Source organism: Sporothrix brasiliensis (genome assembly GCF_000820605.1).
Source record: "Sporothrix brasiliensis 5110 chromosome Unknown Cont20, whole genome shotgun sequence".
Taxonomy (NCBI): domain Eukaryota; kingdom Fungi; phylum Ascomycota; class Sordariomycetes; order Ophiostomatales; family Ophiostomataceae; genus Sporothrix; species Sporothrix brasiliensis.
Window position 1 is genome coordinate 4896075 of NW_024467139.1, and position 17257 is coordinate 4913331.

Below are 17257 nucleotides of genomic sequence, written 5' to 3' on the forward strand. Positions count from 1 at the left end.
CGGGGCCTAGATAGACCGGCTCTAGTTCGCGGCCATCGGAGAGTGCGATGAAAATGGATTCCAGACTTCAACATGATACAAAATTACCCTCACAGCTCAGCTGGGATAGTTTCCCGCTGGTAGACCCGCGTCCCCCCGACCCATGTCTCGCGGACCTTCATGCTGCGCAGCTCCTCGAGGTCGTACTCGGCCAGCGGCCGGTCCAGCACCACCCAGTCGGCCAAGGCGCCCGGCTGGATCACACCCGCGCGGCCGTCCAAGAAGGCGCCGTACGCGGGCCCCTGCGTGAAGCCCACCAGCGCTTCGTGCAGTGTCAGTGCTTCGGCCGGGTACCAGGGCTCTGTGGTGCCGTTGGCGCTCAGGCCCGTGTGCGGGCTGCGCCGGGCCACGGCCGCGTAGATGCCCTGGAACGGGTCGGGCGGTTCGATGGGGAAGTCGCTGCCCAGTACGGGCGGCGGCAGCAGGGCGTCTCGGAAGAAGGAGCGCATGCGGTAGGCCTCGTCGCGCGTGCGCGCGGGGCCCAGTCGGCGCGCCGCATAGGCCATGTCGGAGGTGGCATGGGTGGGCTGGATGGACGGCAGAATGCCCAGGGCGTGGATGCGCGCCTGGTCGAGCGGGTGAATAATCTGCGCGTGCTCGATGCGGAAGCGGAAGCGGTCCCGCTGGCAGTCGGCCAGGGCTCCGGGTCCCGCGGGCGGCTGGCACAGCGCCACGAGGGCGGCCTCGAAGGCGTCGACGGCGTACCGGTTGGCGAGGTCGCCAATGGCGTGGATGTTGACCTGGAACCCGGCGGCGGCCCAGTCGTGGGTGAGGCGGGCCAGGGTGGCGGCGTCGACAAGCAGCGACCCGGACGTGTCGGGGCGGTCGCTGTAGGGGTCGATCAGGGCGCTGCCCCAGCTGCCCAGGGCGCCGTCGGCAAACAGCTTGACGCTGCGCACCGACAAAAACGCGCTGCGGCCCTCTTGCTGGCGCAGCACGCCGACGTCGTCGAGGCAGAGCGTGTTGCGCTCCGGGCACTCGGCCATGGCGTAGACGCGCATCGTCCAGCCCTCATCCACGTGCCCGCGGCCGCTGGCGCCGGCGAGCTCCTGGTAGAGCCGCAGGTCCTCGGGCACCACGCCGGCGTCGTGCATGCCCACGAGGCCCATGGAGCGCATCTCGCGCATGGCCAGCCGGATGTACTCGGTCTTGGTCGCCCTGCTGGGCGGCGGGTACTTTGTCATGACCAGATCCATGGCGTTGTCGCAAAAGACGCCCAGGCCCGGGTCGCGCACAATCTCGCCGCCGGGGATGTCCGCCAGGTCGTCGGGCAGAAGGCCCAGCACGGCCTTGGACACCCAGATGCAGTGCGCGTCGACGCGGTCGAGCATGATGTAGAGCCCATGCAGCTCGGCCGTGTCCAGCAGGTCGGCCGTCGGCATGCCGCCCATGGCCATCTGGTCCCAGCCGAAGCCGCGCAGCCACTTGTCGGGCCCGCCGACATCCGGATGTGCCTCCAGGTACGTGTGCAGGCGGTGGCGGACATCCGTGTCGTCGGACGAGCCGAACAGGTCGACGGATGCCAGGAACTCGCCGTAGGGGATGAGGTGGCCGTGGCCATCCCAGAGGCCGGGGATGACATGGCCCTTTGAGACGGAAGCTGAGGCAGCGGCTTCGGGGTCCAGTGTGTCGAGCGGTCCCACACTGGCGAAGCGGCCGTTTCTGACGCTGAAGCAGTGGGGACCTGCTGATCCAGACGGGTCGTCTGCGAGGGTCGTGACGCTGTCATAGCAATATGTCGCGGACGCGGACGCGTCTGGCCTTGACGACAGCGCTGGCCACGATAACTCGCCGCCTCGCATGTACAAACCCGCAAGCGCCAGCGCACCAGTGGCCGCGAGGCTTGCCACTGCCCACGGAGGCCACGGACGAGGCGGCGGCCGGCCTGCGTTTCCACCAGGCCGCGTCTCGGGCGCCATGTCGGTGTGGGTGGGTGCTGGTACTGTGGTTGGCGTCAATGATGTCGGACGAGGTCTAAAACTGTCTTCACATTAGATGCCGTGTGGTGTGCCAAGTCGAAATGGCAGGTGCGTGTTGGTCTTCGTTTGAGTCACCGTCCGATGTCGTAGTGGGGAGCTCCGGGCAGGAGCTGTGGGCGAGCTGCGGGTGAGGAGGGGACGTCCCGATAAGGAAGGCGCCGCACTGGTATGTGTGGGCTGCAGATCAGCAGCCTTCGTCGCATAACTGCATTCTTGGTAATATCATGACCCCTGAGGCAAGAAGGTGCCATGTTGACTGCCCAATGCATCTATTTTATATAATATTTGTTCGTAGCTTTACTGTGGACTTTTGCTTAGTTTTTTTGGCTAATTAAATCACGTATTATTTTTTTTTTTTTTTTTTTTTTTCTTACTTCTTTTTTTTTTTTTTTTAAAAAAAAAAAAAAACAGTAAACAGATTTCGATGATATGCAATCCAAAAGTAAATAATCACAATAAATAGGTTTACGCCAAGTCATTAAACAGGATGCCACAACTATTTGCCAACATGGATGCTGAGATCCAACACACGCGGGGGAGCGAAGACCGCGCAGTGGTAATAAAACGAATGCGCAGTATGAAAAATAAAGTGTCGTTATTATCCAGCATGCGTAGTGGATAACACTACTTTGTCGTCTGCAGTGCCAATTTACCCGTTCTGGTTGCGGAAAGCGATGGGCCAGACCGGTCGACGATATAAAGGGCTGCGGGTGTGTTCCTCTCTCTCTCTCTCTCCCTGCTTCTCTCTGCCTGTTTTGCCTTGGAGTTCTTTTCAGCCAATAAAGAGGACCGTGCCCGACAAGATGCACCTCACTTTCATTACGGCACTCGCTGCCGCCGCCGCCGCCGTCTCCGGCGTGTCGGCCGTGCCGTTCGCCTCCAGCAAGCCCGAGCAGATCCGCTCGGACCAGGACCCCGTCTTCCACTTTTACCTGCAGGCGCACCCCAAGAACGCGTCGCAGGTGGTGCTGGGCCCCGAGGCCACGAGCGAGTACTTTACCATTGGCGGCTCGATCCAGTCGACCAACACCAGCCGGTACCTCAACATCGGCGGCGACAGCACGTCGTACAAGACGCTGACGCTGGATGCAGCGGTGTCGACGACGGCGTGGCAGCTCGAGGGCGACACCATCATCACGAGCACGGCGAGCACGTATGGGCGGCGTAAGTTGTAGCTCGTCTTTTGTCTGGGACACCGTACTTGTTTGGTATGGCCCGCACACGCACCACTAACCACGGTAGAACTCAACTTTTTGGTGTGCAAGATCGACGGCGGGTTCTGGCAGGTGTACCTGCAGACAGGCAGCGCGACGCCGAGCGGCAAGACGTGCAGCAATTACCAGTCATTGCATCTGCCGTGTCTGTGCTGAGTGGAAGTCGGGGGAGAACGGAGAGGAGGAATGAGCAGTTTGAGTATGTATTGTCATCAAACATAGGTATTGTCTGTCTGCAGTCATGTATCCAGTGGGGGACATGCAGCGTAAATGTTCATTCTTTACAGTGAAACAAAAAAGGCAGAAGAGGCAGAAGAGGCTTCCAATAAAGGAGTCTTTGCCGACAAAAGTGCTTGGTTTGGATGCGGGTATCCCAAACGGATGACGAGCCAGAACGAGAGACCAAGAAAGAAAAGACAAGAAAAAAACCCAAAGTGCCCAAAACAATCCCAAAACGCCCAAGAATAGCTGTGAAAATGCTGCAAAAGAAGACAGACAAAACTCAAGAGGCTCTAGAGATGCCCCTCTCCATGATCAAAATGTTAGTTGCCCAAGTGTCACATATATATGCCCCCAAAAAACAATTGCCCACCCGTTGACCGAAAATAAAGAAGAACACCACTTGGCATCTAGGACGGAATATTCGCAATGACCGTGTTGCCCATCACGAGAACCAACACTGCGCCGTTGAGGGCACAGATGATGGCAAAGGAGGACCATACGGCCACCGTACTAGCTACGGAGACGGTGCCGCGGCGGGCCATGTTCATGCCGAGGGCCGCACAGGTGAAGCCCAAGCTGGCCATGACGCCCATGATGACACCGGCATCAACCTCCACGCGCAGCTTGTGCTTGCCCGTGGAGATGAGGATGCTCGCCACCCCCAGCAGCACAAGAGCCCCGGCGAAGCAGCCAATCGTGGCCCGGACGAGCATGGTCTCGCGGTAGCGCGCGAGGCGCTGGTCGTCGATGGACGGCAGAGCGGCGTAGTACGTCTCGTAGCCGTGAGGGAAGTCGCTGTCGCTAGCAAACGCATCGTCCTCTTCCGTGCTGTCGTGGTCCGCATCGTCTCCGCCGTCGTCCTCGCCATCATGGTGGATCCCGGCCGTCTCGTCTCTGGGCATGCCCGCGTCGCGCTCGTGCTGGGGCAGAGCGTCAAAGAGGCCGCCACCGTCATCGCTGCCGCGCCGTGTCGTGCCATAGTCGGCGAAACCGCCGCTCTGGGAAAGCAGCGGGCCGCCGTCGGCGCTGGCCTTTGAGGTGCGGGACGCCATCCACTTCTTTGCCTTTTCGAGCGGGACGGTAAAGAACGAGACAAGCGTAGCCATGCCGGGAAAGTCCTCCTCCTCATCGGGGTGCAGGTAGATGGCATATCCACCGTGCCCGGCGTTGCCGACGTCGCCCGCCTCGCTACCGTCATCGTATTCGTTCCAATAATGTGTTTGCACAGGCGCAGATGCAAGCAGCGTCAGGCGGCGTCCTTGCGAGGCGGGGCGTTGTGGTGGTGCGGGGTGTGACGAGCCGGCGGAAGAGGAGAGCGCTTGGATGGTGGAAGACGAGGACGAGAAGGCGTGGCCGTGGCTGGGCCGGTGTGATTGTGACTCGGGGAATTCGGGGGAGGACAGCTCCTCGCGAGGTGTTTGCGGAGAGCTGCTGAGGGGGGTGGACACGCGCAGGGTGGCAAGCAGCTCGTCGCATTGGCCGTACAGGTGGTCGAACTGGCGGCGAGTGAAGCTCTTGGGATCGGACAGGACGTTGTCGCGGAAGCGAAGCGTCAGAGCACCGGACCCGGTCCATTTCTGCACAACGAATGTTAGACAAGGACATTGGCAAAAGAAAACGCTGCAATCTGGTTGGGGCCCGAAACATACCTTGTACTTCTTCAAGATCTTGCGGAAGGCGACGACCTGGGCGTTGACAAAGCGAGACAGGTCCTTGGTCTCGTCTTGCAGCGCCAGCGTTGCCCGCTCGTACTTGACAAACCGCCGCTGGCGCTTCAGAGCTGTTGTGCCACGCGCAGATGTCGTGGAACGCAGAAGCAGGCGGTGGATTTGGTCCGACAGATGTTCTGGAGGTCGACGTTAGCATACGAGAGTGAGGACAAGAGAGCACAACAGACTGGAAAGCAAGGACGAAGTCTCCCGTTCCAGAGCACGAGGGGCAGAACATACGCAGTCGCCGGTTGATCTCATCGGCCTTGGTGGCTACAAAGAGACCGACACGGTCGTGTTGCCGGCAAAGCTCATCGTAAAACTCAGATTCAAAGCGCTGTAATGCCGTGTCCTTTTGGCCGGGGATTGTGATGGCCGAGGCCTGGTGCCGCGTCGTGTGGACCTTGATGAAGTCCTTGAGAGTGTTGTAGTCGATGTTATGAAGGCTCCATTCCGGAACAGACTCGGACTCGAACTGGCGGCCGAATTTCATCGTAGGGAGAGAAGAGTACGGGAGTGAGGGCGCGAGACGCCAATGGGCCGGTGAGATAGCGAAAGAGTCCCTACTGAGACGAAGTCCAAGATGGGGGTCCAGAGATACGACTTGATGCTGGTGATCGATTGAGCGCCAGGATTCGACAAGGAAGAAGAATAGCGCAAGAAAGACGAGACTATGACGACGTGCGAACGAGGGGAGAAAAGTAGAGAAATGAGCTTAAAGTTGGGCCGTGGGGGTTCGATGGTAAATAAAGGAAAGTGGTCGTGTGAGCACAAGCCAGAAACGGACACCGAGAGTTTGAGAAGAGAAGAGGGGCGAAAAGGTTTTAAAAAAAGAAAACAGAGCCACGAGCTCGGTATTTAATCCACAAGTCGACAGGGCCGACAGGAAGACGAGTGGATTGGGGATGGACGCCGGGGGGGTGGAGGGGGTGTGCCGAAGTGTTAACGTTGACTCCCGATGCAATTCGAGATAAGCGGTCACGGAAAGAGAGATATGGCATGAGAGAGAGCTGCAACCAGGGAAAGATACTAGATAGCACGGATTGAGCAACCGACGCTCTCGATGAAGTGATGGTAGAAGGGCGAGACGATAGAGAGCGGGATAGAGAGCGGGTGAGAGAAGACGAAGAGGGGATGGTCGGGAGACAAAGATGGAACGGATGGGAGATGGACGGGACGACGACGTGGACGAGAGCTTTGGAGACAAAGAAAACGGCAGACGAATCGAGGCGCGATGACGAGACGACGCAGTCGAACCAGCCAGTGATGCAACGGGATGCGCAGAGAGTGGAAAAAGGCAGTGTGTCTTCAGCGGCAACAGACACAATAAAGCCACTTATGCCATCCAGGGCTGGCGATCAGGACCTGCATGCGTTTTTGACGTGCGAAAACACAGAGATGCGGTGGGGGGAAGAGGAATGCAGATGTGAATAGTGACACAATCGGAGATAGAGGCTTAAGTGGGAGACGGAGGGGATGGGGGTGCACAATAAGGCCGTGTGCGGCAGGAGGAAAGAGAGAGGGAGCCACTGGAAGAATGCATTGTGGAGACCACGCAGGTGGAGAAGGCGCGAGCGGCGTAGTGGGCCTAGCCTGGGCCACGGCGGAGAAGCGGCGCTGTGCGAGGGCCAGGTCTAGCCGAACAAGACTCCTAGGAATTCGCACAGCGTCCGCGTTGGTGCTCCGCCTCGTACACGCAGCAGAAGAAAAGTTGGAGAAAGGAAGGCACGATTTCACAAGCGAGGAAAGAGCCATTGGCAAATCAGAGCAAATTATGCAGGGTGGTGGCTGCCGTGTGGGGACAACGTGTTTGTTCCTTCCTTCCCTTGTCAGGTGGTATTAGTGTCGTCGAGTCGACAAGACAACTGAGAACTGCTCCCGCCTCCAGGGCTCCAACCTGTAGCTTTTGCTGTTTGGCTCCCGTGCGCCAGCTGTTGGAGGCCCGGCCTGCCGCATGGCTTCATCGCTGCGTGGAAGGCACCTTGCCAGATTCTGCAATGGAGTCTGGTCGATGGGCCTTGGGGCAGGGGACAGGCGAGACGGCGTGAGACTCGGGCGGGGCACGCTAACATCGGTCCCAGAACGACGGCAGGAGCAGAGGAGAAGCACAGTATTCCGGACGGGAAAGAACGAAGAGAGCAAAGCAAAAGCCAAGCAAAAAAACTGGAAAGAACTTGGTCAAACAGAGAAACAGAGAACGAGCGGACAGAAACACCGACGGGCTTCTCAAGTCAGCGCCGGCGATGGCAGGAGTGGCGCGCCACCAGACAAACAGCCGGTTGGGGACCACTCAGAACGCAGCATCAGCGGGCCTAACGGCCCTAGACTGAATGCGTTCCGGAGCTTGTCGCGCCTTTTCAATTTGCCCGTGGATATGTATCCACCTTGAATGTTGAATGTCGAACGTAGGAAATATTATCATTTTTTTTTTGTTGTTTTCTTTTCCTTCTTCTTTTTTTAGTTACGTTACTTGTCGTTCCAAGTGCGCAGACGCGTGCCCCTAGCAAATAAACTGTCGATAGTAGGACAGATGGCGCCGCATGTACGCAATTTGGAGAACTGCCTAAGCGACTGTATCAAATGGAAATACGACATCGTGCCTTTCTTCGCTGTCTTGGGCGTTTGAAACAGGAAAACAGACCGCCGGAACGATCCTGCCAGACATACGAAATGTGCAATGTGTTGATCTGTCTACAAGTACGAAATACTCGCGTCTATTCGTCTGGACAGAACACTACCCAGTACGCTGTCCGAGGATCATGATCTGCCCCAACCCCCAACAGCGGCCGGGTCCAGTGGACTTGACTTATGCAGACGGTGTCTCCTGCAATTTATGCAAGCTACAAACTAAATGCACGATACTATCAACCCCTACATAGGCTGCTTTCAAGCTTGGCAGCTTGGGTTTGGGTTCCCTGCTACCACTGAAGTGGACCAAACAAGCACAGACCCGATGAGCGCAGTTGCAAAAGAAGCTTTTCGACGGCGCCCTAATATCCATACTATGTTTCCTTCGTTCTGAGCATGTATCGTACCAAACGTAGTCTAAACGCACATGTCACTTTGCCTGCCCCAGCGCCTTTGTTGCCACTGTTTGCTTATTGCTATGCGGGACCGGCCCGTGTTCTGGGCTTCTGAAGGCTTTGATTTCTTGATAGTTGATTTTTTTCCACTCTCATTATGGCCGGCGTTTGACCGACTTTGGTTAACTCTTGCCGTCTCGACGTTTTGGTTTCTTGCCACCGCCCTACCCTTTTTGTGCGGCCAGGCCCTTTTCGCCTTCGGTTCTGCAGCGCGTTTTTAAACGAAAATAAACGACAGGACGAAGAGCAGGCACGGGCAGGCTGCCGGTCAATACTTGTGTGTTTTGCTACTCACAATTTTGCCCCACAGAGTGCATTGTGCATTCGGCCCCAAAAATCTCGCGTTGGTCGTCTCACATGCGACGTCGTCCGGAGCAATACACCTTGAGAGGCTCCACACGGCTGCAGTGGTCTCGGTTCCTACGATATACTTCCGTATACAAGTGTGTTGCGTTCTGTTTCCGGCCTAGATTTGGTCTCGACCGTTTGAATCGTTGTAGTTTAACGATTCTCTCTGGCTTGTGACCTTGCCATTGTTCGTACCCGCGCCACGCGTTGCGGCCTGCGATACCGTTGTACTTCTATATGATTTATATTATTTATATGTATATAGATTTGTAAGTGCCTTGGACTTTTGTTGGCCTTGTATGGCATCTGTCGTTTGAGATGCAAGACCCCCACGTACGATGCACAGGGTAGTATTGATCCAGAAGAATACGTTGTACTATGTACGGCGTCTTCTTACCCGGGACGGCATGTTGACAACGAAGAAAAGAAAACGAAAAGAAAACAAACGCCGTTGACGGTTCGTCCGAGTGTTTCTCTTTTGTGCCGGCTTTTAACCGCTGCAAGTTTACTCCCAGGCATATTTATGTTGCAGGTTCCTCTCTACGACAGACCTGCTCTATTTTCGTACAAAGTTTCTTTGTCAGTTCGAGGAGAGGCAGAGCTGATTGGTCGCTTTCGTTACGTAACACAAAGTAATTCGTGACGACGAGTGTCTGCGTGGTTTGCGTGGCCGTTGTAACTGTCGGCGATTTTTCACTCCAGTCCCCTGCTTTAATCCTTAATCCTCCACACTTGGCGGGCCTTCAACACATACGATGCAGAAAGTATTGCCTCTCGCCGATAGCAACTGCACATTTATGGTTAGACATCATTTCTCGTTTAGGAATCCCGTCCGCTGCGTACCGACTTTGATATGTCGGACCCGTACTAGCTTTTGCTAAAGTTCATTGTTCATTGTTCCTCTTCTCCTTTCTCTTTTGTTTTTCTTTTTTTTTTTTTTTTTTTTTTTTTTTTTTTTGGTCTCTGCGTCGGACATGTACGTAAACGCCCGCACTCGTCCGCAACCCCAAATGCAACTCGCTGTTACCTGGCTCCATCTATGTGCAGGCGGCTCGACGTCCTATCTGCACAGTCCCAATATTATTCTTGTTCGCATGTTATTGCCCACATATTACTCAGTTTAGGTACTGATGTACACACAGAGCCCCAGCCCAATACCTATACTGTGTGAAAAGTGTGAAGCTTTTCCTTGTCCTCCAATGTATGTACGACATGCGGAGTACAGAGCATGTACGAAATAACTACAGAAGTATGTCGTACTCCAATAACTGGACCCGCTCTTTGAATGCACACAAAGCGTTTGCATATACCAAAAAAGTGTCACTAGTTTTACTGTCTTGGCCCGTGGTCCGTGGCCTCTGGCTTGTTAATAATTCTGACCAATCCTGTGTCACCATTCACACACGTGTTGTCTCGTCAAAAGTCTTATCAAATTCAACCCTGGTCAACAACGACTCGCTGAACTCAGATCGTTCATCATTGTGAAGGACCACCAACGTCAACCCTGCAACCCGGAGTAATACTGTTGATAATGCGCTGGAAAATACGACATACGGAGTACATCACAGATGTGCCTTGTTCGGGCCTATGGTCGCGATGCCAAGGAGCATCGCGACTTCATTCCTTGCTTCATTTCTCTCCTTTTCTTCCTTTCTTTGTTGTTTCACAAGTTTCTATTTGTGCCCATTGTTCCTTCTCTCGTTTCTCTCGTCTTCTCAACTTCCGAAGCTGGCCGTTTGCGCCCCGTGGTCCTTTTATACCGAGACTCCGCTTCACGGAGAAAACCCTCATTGAGTATAATTCCTCAGAGGCGTGAAAGGCGTGAAAGGCGGAAAAACCTCGTCAAACTCCTCAGCGACGTATGCTCGCCTAAAAAGCGTTGCATGCTCGATCGGCATTCGAACGGTTGTGGTGTGTCCGGTAGAGGCACAAGATCCTGCACGTCTCGTCGGCTGTGTTTTTACGTTGCATGCAAGAAAGGCAACTTCTACGGAGATTGGAAACGGTCTCCGAAAATCGACACTCGGCTACGCGGCACAGACGATGCATATGTATGTCGTTTTCCGTAAAAGGGAAAATAATGTTGGGACCGTCCTTGGCATTGGAGGAGTTCGTACGCCACACTTGTTTTTGTTGCGAAGTATGGACACATCGCCAAGTCGGCAGAATACCTCGTTTCTTTCGCTTTTGAACTTGCATCGTATTTTGGATTCGTTGGACGAGATCGACAACCTTTGTCGACTCCGCAGATGCGCACGCTGCCGGGAGGGGTTCGTACACAGTAGATCATGACACAGCGCGGCCTGAAGTGAAGTCTTTGCAAAAGGAAACGAGCGACATCCTAAACGCAGCTGGCGTGTATTAAGTATCCGGGTAAAAGAAAAAGAAGACAAGGAAGGTGACGCTCAACAATGACTATCTGAGATCGACGTTCCTTGCTAGACTCCGGTCCGCCGATCTGGGGAAGGAGGAATGGAACCATACCGGCGGCAACGACTTACCAAGGTAAGACACTCCAGGTCGACGGGAATCGTCGCAGGTGAGACATTCGAGCTGTCAAACCCGATGCGGCGGGTTCAGCTAACGTGTGCAAAGTACCGAATCCGACGACTGCAAGCACAAATGTGTACAATGAACATCTTCCGACTTGGGGATGCAATTGTAATGCAGAGTGAACGAATGATTATTTTTATGAAACGAGACATTTCGACACATGCCGCACAGCTGGTGATCGCGCGCCGCTCTGTGGGCTTTTCACAGTATCGCCTCCCGGTTAAGAACTGCTTCCACATCACGCGACACAAAAGTTCGCAGGGTCGTAGTGTGATAGAATTGTGGCCCCAATGCGATGCATCACGAGTCGCCGTCAACCAAATTAACCGGCTTCTCTACAGCCCGGTTTTGCCTTCTATGCCTTCTCCTCTTTCGGAGCAGACGAATGGCAGACTCGAGGGTCGCATTGTATTACTGTAATCACGGAGTACACCGCTATTGTCCACCTGGGCCAGGCTGCTGCAAATATGGTCAGCTCGTCGCCGCCGCCGTACCAGCCCCAGCCCCTGTCAGGTCGTTAGTCGCCGACGTTACCCCAGCGAGTAACGGCGTCCCCATTGCAAAACTGCCGCAGTAGGTCTCGTCACTTTTCTGTTTTTTTCTGTTTCTTTTTTTAACGGAGGAGTGAAGCTTTCATATTACGATGCAGCTGCATGCTCGTCATACTTGCTTGCGTAGCCGCGGTCACGGCCCTATCGACGCTGCCGCCGATGCTGCTTCGAGGACCCTCCCTGCAAAGAGATCTTCGCTCCCCGCAAAGGACGTGCACATGACCACAAACTAGATGCAGTGTGATGGTATCGACGCACGCGCCCCTGCGTGACAGAACGTTGATTCGTTCTTATCGTTGTATGGTTGACAAGGGCGACGATCACGATGTCAACTGATGAAAACATATCACCGGGCTGCAGACATCAATTGGCCGTCGGTGAGAGGAGCCAAATCTGTAATAATCGGAGTGGCGAGGGCAACTTCCTATATCGGCCCCGGACGATGAGCCGTGTTTGTTTTATTTCATTGTTTTGTTTTCGTACTTTACAATGCTTTTTGTAAAAACTCTGGACGAATCCTGATCATTTTCATGGGAGAATTTTTCCTTAGTGACTCGGCAGTTATATTTCTTTGCAGTTACGCATTGTGATTGTCCAATTGACGCTTGGATGCATAAAACTCTCTCTCTGCTCACTATGATTTTATCGCTCTTCACGATGAGATTCACAACGTGAAAGGCTATAAGTCGACGTATTCATTGTTCGCGAGAGACCCCAAGACGTGGAAATCCCGTTTGCCTTCCTAGTTTTAAAACGACTTTTTTATTTTTTTATTATTGAGTATCACCATGATGAACAGCCCCAAATATCGTGATTGAATCGTGACTACAAGACAAACATGAACTGAGAATGAGACGGGCCTCAATGTTTACATGAGTGTGTATAGTAGAATGCTAGCCAATCACAAGACGTTAAGCTCATCCATGTGGGTCCATTACATGCTGCTCGTAGTCAAACTCACCGCCTTCGGTTCCCGCTAGTCCACTGCTTAGCACTACCAGCCACAACGACCTTTCAGTGCTTGCGGGGCCTGGCCTGTGGCTCACTAAACCGGCAGAAAAACTCTCCCCTTATCTGCCATATCATTGAATTTTAGTGGGCCTCCCAGAAAAAAAGTTTCGAGTGGCAGCCCTTCGACGCAAAGCTCCCTCACAACCTTTGTTTGATATCGTCAATCGCAGTCGTGGCCGCGCACGGAGCATGGGCCGACAGTAGCGACAAAACGAGAACACGACTGTACATTTCGAACGGACAACTGCCCGCATCGGCCCATCCCTCTATCGCCGCCCACATGGCCGACTCGAGCACATCGTCGCTCACGTCCACCTCCCACACCCTCACCATTGCTGCGCCGTACGGCATCATGGCGCCCGGGTCTGGATCCATGCCCTCGCTGGGCGACATCGCTTCGGCCCTCGCCTTCCGTGACACGACGCGCCGGAAACCCCGCGAGGCGTTCCTTACGCCCAACGCTGCGTTGTCGACCGCCTCGTCCGAGATTACCCAGGTGGCCCTCGGCACGTTTGCCGGACTGATTAGCGACGAGCAGCAGGAGCGGCTGCGGCAGATGCACGCTGCGACGGCGGCGCGGAAAAAGCGCAAGCGGGCCAGCAAGGGTGCGACCGCTGCCCGTGCAGATGGCGACAACGACGACGACGAGAACGACAAGTTCGTGCGGCCCGTCGGCCCTATTCTCAAGATCCGGCGCGTGCACGTCGACGGTTTTGAGGTTCCTCAGATCTGGCAGCAGTCGAACCGCATCCTTGCCACCAGCACACAGCAATCCCAGTCTATACTCGACCGATTGGAGCAGGAGGACGAGTCGGACGCAGACGACGATCACGATGCGACCCCAACAAACGGTGTCTACGCCGGCTCCGACGGCGAGGAGGATGGCGAGGACGAAGAGAACCGGCTCGAGGATGACCTGGCTGTTCTAGAGGCCGAGGAGGATGAAGATGACGATGACCTGAGCATGGGCGAAGATGGCGAGGATGATTTTGGCGAAGACGACGAGGCGGAGGAAGATGAGGCCGAGGATGATGAGGTTGAAGATACAGGCCACGGTCCTGCAAAGGAGTTTGTCGAGGATGCGGACGGCCTCAACGACGGCTTCTTTGACATCAACGAGTTCAACAAGCAATCACAATGGTTTGAGGCACAAGACGCCCGCGCAGATCCAAACACGGACGCCGCGAGCGACGACGACGAGCTGGACTGGCACAGCGATCCATTTGCAGTGCCAGTTGGCGGCAAGAAGGCAAAGAAGGACGGCAAGGCGGCCACATCCAAGTCCAAGTCCAAGTCCAAGTCTAAAAAGGGCCGCGGCCCACACGACTCGGATGACGACGACGACGACAATGGTGCCGGCGGCGAGGACGACGATGAAGAGGACGGCCCGCCCATCTTTGGCAACATGGACCTCGACGCGCCGTCAGGTGAGAGCGACATTGAAGACATGGACGACACCACCAACGGCGGCTTGGCCAGCGGGTTTGGCGACGTGGACCTGACGGCCAACGACATCTTCTACAAGGACTTCTTCGCACCACCCGCCAAGAAGCGTGGCGACCGCGACCGGCCGGGACGCCAATCGGCCAAGACCAACGGCGACGACAGCGCCAACAAGCCCTTCCAGCCCGACGAGGCCGACGTCCAGCGCGCCATCAAGGACGTGCGCCGCGACCTGTTTGAGCAGATCTCCGACGCATCGGGCGACGAGGACTCGGACGGGATAGATGCGCTGTCGGACGCCTCGGCAGGCGACGTGCGCAGCCGCCGGTCCGCCCACGAGCGGCGCCAGGCCAAGATTCTCGCCGAGATCCGCCGCCTCGAGGCCGAGGCCGTCAAGGAGAAGAACTGGACGGTGTCGGGCGAAGCCTCGGCGTCGGCGCGTCCGGTCAACTCGCTGTTGGAGGAGGACCTGGACTTTGAGCACATTGGCAAGCCCGTGCCCGTGATCACCCAGGAAATCACCGAGGACATTGAGGCGCTCGTCAAGCGCCGCATCCTCGAGCAGTCCTTTGACGAGGTGCGCCGGCGGTACGGCACGGGCTTTGGCGAGGACGCGGACGGCACGCGCCGTGGCCTGGTTGCGATTGACGACAGCCAGGCCAAGAAGGGCCTGGCCGCCGTCTACGAGGAGGAGCACCAGCAGGCGGCCAACCCGGACACGTACGTCAGCCAGTCGGACGAGCGCGTGCAGGCCGAGGAGCGCGAGGTGGAGCGCATGTGGCTGGACGTGAGCGCCAAGCTGGACGCGCTGAGCAACTGGCACTACAAGCCGCGGCCCGCGGCCCCGCAAATGTCCGTGGTGGCCGATGTGGCGACGGTCACGATGGAGGATGCGCAGCCGGCCACGGCCCAGGGTGTCAGCGGCGGTGCGAGCATGCTGGCGCCGCAGGAGGTGTACAAGCCGGGCGCGGACAAGAAGGACAAGGAAAAGGACGTTGTGGTGGTGCCGCGGAGCGGTCTGCCGGTGGCGCGCGACGAGATGACGCGCGAGGAGAAGCTGCGGCGCCGGCGGCGCAACAAGGAACGCATCCGCAAGAGCGGCAGCGGCATGACCAACGGCAACGGCACAGCCGCAGGAGGCGCGTCTGCCGCAGCCTCTGCTGGCAGTGGTGCTGCGGCCAACGCTTCGCAGGCCGACACGATCGCAACGCTGAAGCGTGCCGGTGTCAAGGTGATCGGCCGCAAGGGCGAGCTCCAGGACGTGAAGGGCAACAAGCCGCAGGTCTCGCGGGCGTTGTCGAGCGGCAACTTCAAATTGTAGTCGGGCAGGAAGGAAAAGCCGGGGTTAATTTGCATCATCCATATCATACGGCATCCTGTACATTTCTTTGTGTTTCATATGTTTGCGATCATGGTTTGTTTTACCATCTTGTTTCTTTACAACTGCATACCACGGTCGATCAAAAGCCTTTTATTACTCAAAGAGCACGTCGTACTTTTAGTAGTGATCAACGTCAAGGGACCAGTGTTTGATATGTGATGTGTTTATGTAAGTGTATGCGTAGTCATGGAGCATATTATATAGTGCAAGGACAATTGTACAATACTGTTGTTCGAGAAAACCAAAAAGAAAGAAAATTCCATGCACGCCAGCTGTAGAACCGCCAACAGGGTCCAAACGACTTTCCAAACTCAAAGAACCAATGCATATTATATGTACATAGTGTGTTGCGCCAAAAACCAATAAACGCCATTGTAGATTTTGCCGTCCCTTTTTGTTCATCCGTTTTGTTTATGTTGCTTTTTTTAATGTGGAGCTCCAATCCACGAGTGTCATTCCGTCGTCGTTGTTATCGGTCCATAGCTCTTCGTTTAGTTGTCGAGCCAGTCCAGCAGCTCCGGCGTGAAGTAGCTGACAATGATGGTGGCACCCGCACGGAGGATGCTGTCGTGGGCCTCGAGGGCGGCCGTCTTGAGGTCAAAGACACCCGCTTTGGCAGCCGCGTGCAGCATGGCAAACTCGCCGCTGACCTGGTAGGCGGCAATGGGCAGGTCCCTGCCGAGTTCCTTGGCGTCGCTGATTATGTCCAGGTACTGGCCGGCCGGCTTGACCATGATGACGTCGGCACCCTCGTTGATGTCGCGCACAATGGCACGGCGAGCCAGGCCGCGGCCGCCCGGCGGCAGCTGGTAGCACTTGCGGTCGCCAAAGGACGGGCAGGAGCCAGCCGCCTCGCGGAAGGGGCCGTACAGACAGCCAGAGAACTTGGCGGCGTAGGACATGAGCATGGTGCGGTGCGACAGGCCCTCCTCGATGAGCTTGAGCTTGATGGCGCGGATGCGGCCGTCGTTCATGTCGGAGGGGGCCACGCAGTGAGCGCCGGCCTGGGCATAGGCAACGGCGACGTCCGAGATACGGTCGACGGACATGGCGTTGTTGAGGCTGCCGTCGTCGCGCAGGATGCCGCAGTGGCCGTGCGAGGTGTACTCGCAGAGGCAGACGTCGGCGGTAATGTACAGCTGAGGGAAGCGCTGGCGCAGGAGACGGATGCTGCGGACGACAGGGCCCTCTGGGTCGTCGGCCGCGGTGCCGAGCTGGTCCTTGGTGCCGGGCTTCAGGGGCACGCCGAAGAGAATGACGGAGCGCAGGCCCTTGTGCACGAGCGGCTCAAGGAAGGGAACGAGGCGGTTCAGGCCGAAGCGGCGCTGCCCCGGCAGGGCGGCAATGGGGGTGTCCTCGTCGTCTTGGTCGGAGACGAAGAGAGGGTAGATGAGCATGGACTTGGTGAGCTGGCGCTCGGCCTGCCACGCGCGCGCGAGGGGGTGGCTGTAGCCTCCATGCAGCTGGCTGGAGATCTCGCCAGAGATGCTGACGCTGGTGGCGGCGGTGCTGGTGTAGGACATGGCGCGGGAGACGTGGGAGGAGCGCGAGGCGGAGTCGTCAAAGGAGACCTCGGCGCGGCGGCGGGGGTTGCCGTTGGCGTCGCGAATGGACAGGTCCTGGACAAGGCTGGAGAACGACATGGCGGGCAAGAATCGAGGATGGAGGCGAAGAAACAACTGTTGACGATGCGAGCAATCGAAGACGAGGCGAAAGTCTTTTTG

The 17257-nt window shown here is 56.5% G+C and overlaps 5 protein-coding genes across 5 annotated transcripts; 2 read left to right on the forward strand and 3 right to left on the reverse strand.

The window, feature by feature from the left end:
* Positions 1-89: 89 nt before the first annotated feature.
* Positions 90-1958, reverse strand: SPBR_06941 (amidohydrolase family protein; the record flags this gene model as incomplete). Its single annotated transcript, XM_040765197.1, has 1 exon — positions 90-1958. One exon carries the CDS (start codon positions 1956-1958, stop codon positions 90-92), a length of 1869 nt encoding a protein of 622 aa, XP_040617281.1.
* An 863-nt stretch (positions 1959-2821) lies between these two features.
* Positions 2822-3388, forward strand: SPBR_07901 (uncharacterized protein; the record flags this gene model as incomplete). Its single annotated transcript, XM_040766155.1, has 2 exons — positions 2822-3182; positions 3261-3388. 2 exons carry the CDS (start codon positions 2822-2824, stop codon positions 3386-3388), a joined length of 489 nt encoding a protein of 162 aa, XP_040617282.1.
* Positions 3389-3861: 473 nt separating this feature from the next.
* Positions 3862-5656, reverse strand: SPBR_06978 (uncharacterized protein; the record flags this gene model as incomplete). The annotated part of the gene is made up of 3 exons (XM_040765233.1): positions 3862-5031; positions 5104-5300; positions 5404-5656. The coding sequence occupies 3 exons, from the start codon at positions 5654-5656 to the stop codon at positions 3862-3864; spliced, it is 1620 nt and encodes a 539-aa protein (XP_040617283.1).
* Positions 5657-12989: 7333 nt separating this feature from the next.
* Positions 12990-15473, forward strand: SPBR_06665 (U3 small nucleolar RNA-associated protein MPP10; the record flags this gene model as incomplete). The annotated part of the gene is made up of 1 exon (XM_040764921.1): positions 12990-15473. The coding sequence occupies one exon, from the start codon at positions 12990-12992 to the stop codon at positions 15471-15473; it is 2484 nt and encodes an 827-aa protein (XP_040617284.1).
* Positions 15474-16024: 551 nt separating this feature from the next.
* On the reverse strand, positions 16025-17176 carry SPBR_07457 (porphobilinogen synthase; the record flags this gene model as incomplete). The annotated part of the gene is made up of 1 exon (XM_040765711.1): positions 16025-17176. The coding sequence occupies one exon, from the start codon at positions 17174-17176 to the stop codon at positions 16025-16027; it is 1152 nt and encodes a 383-aa protein (XP_040617285.1).
* Between the last annotated feature and the right edge of the window lie 81 nt (positions 17177-17257).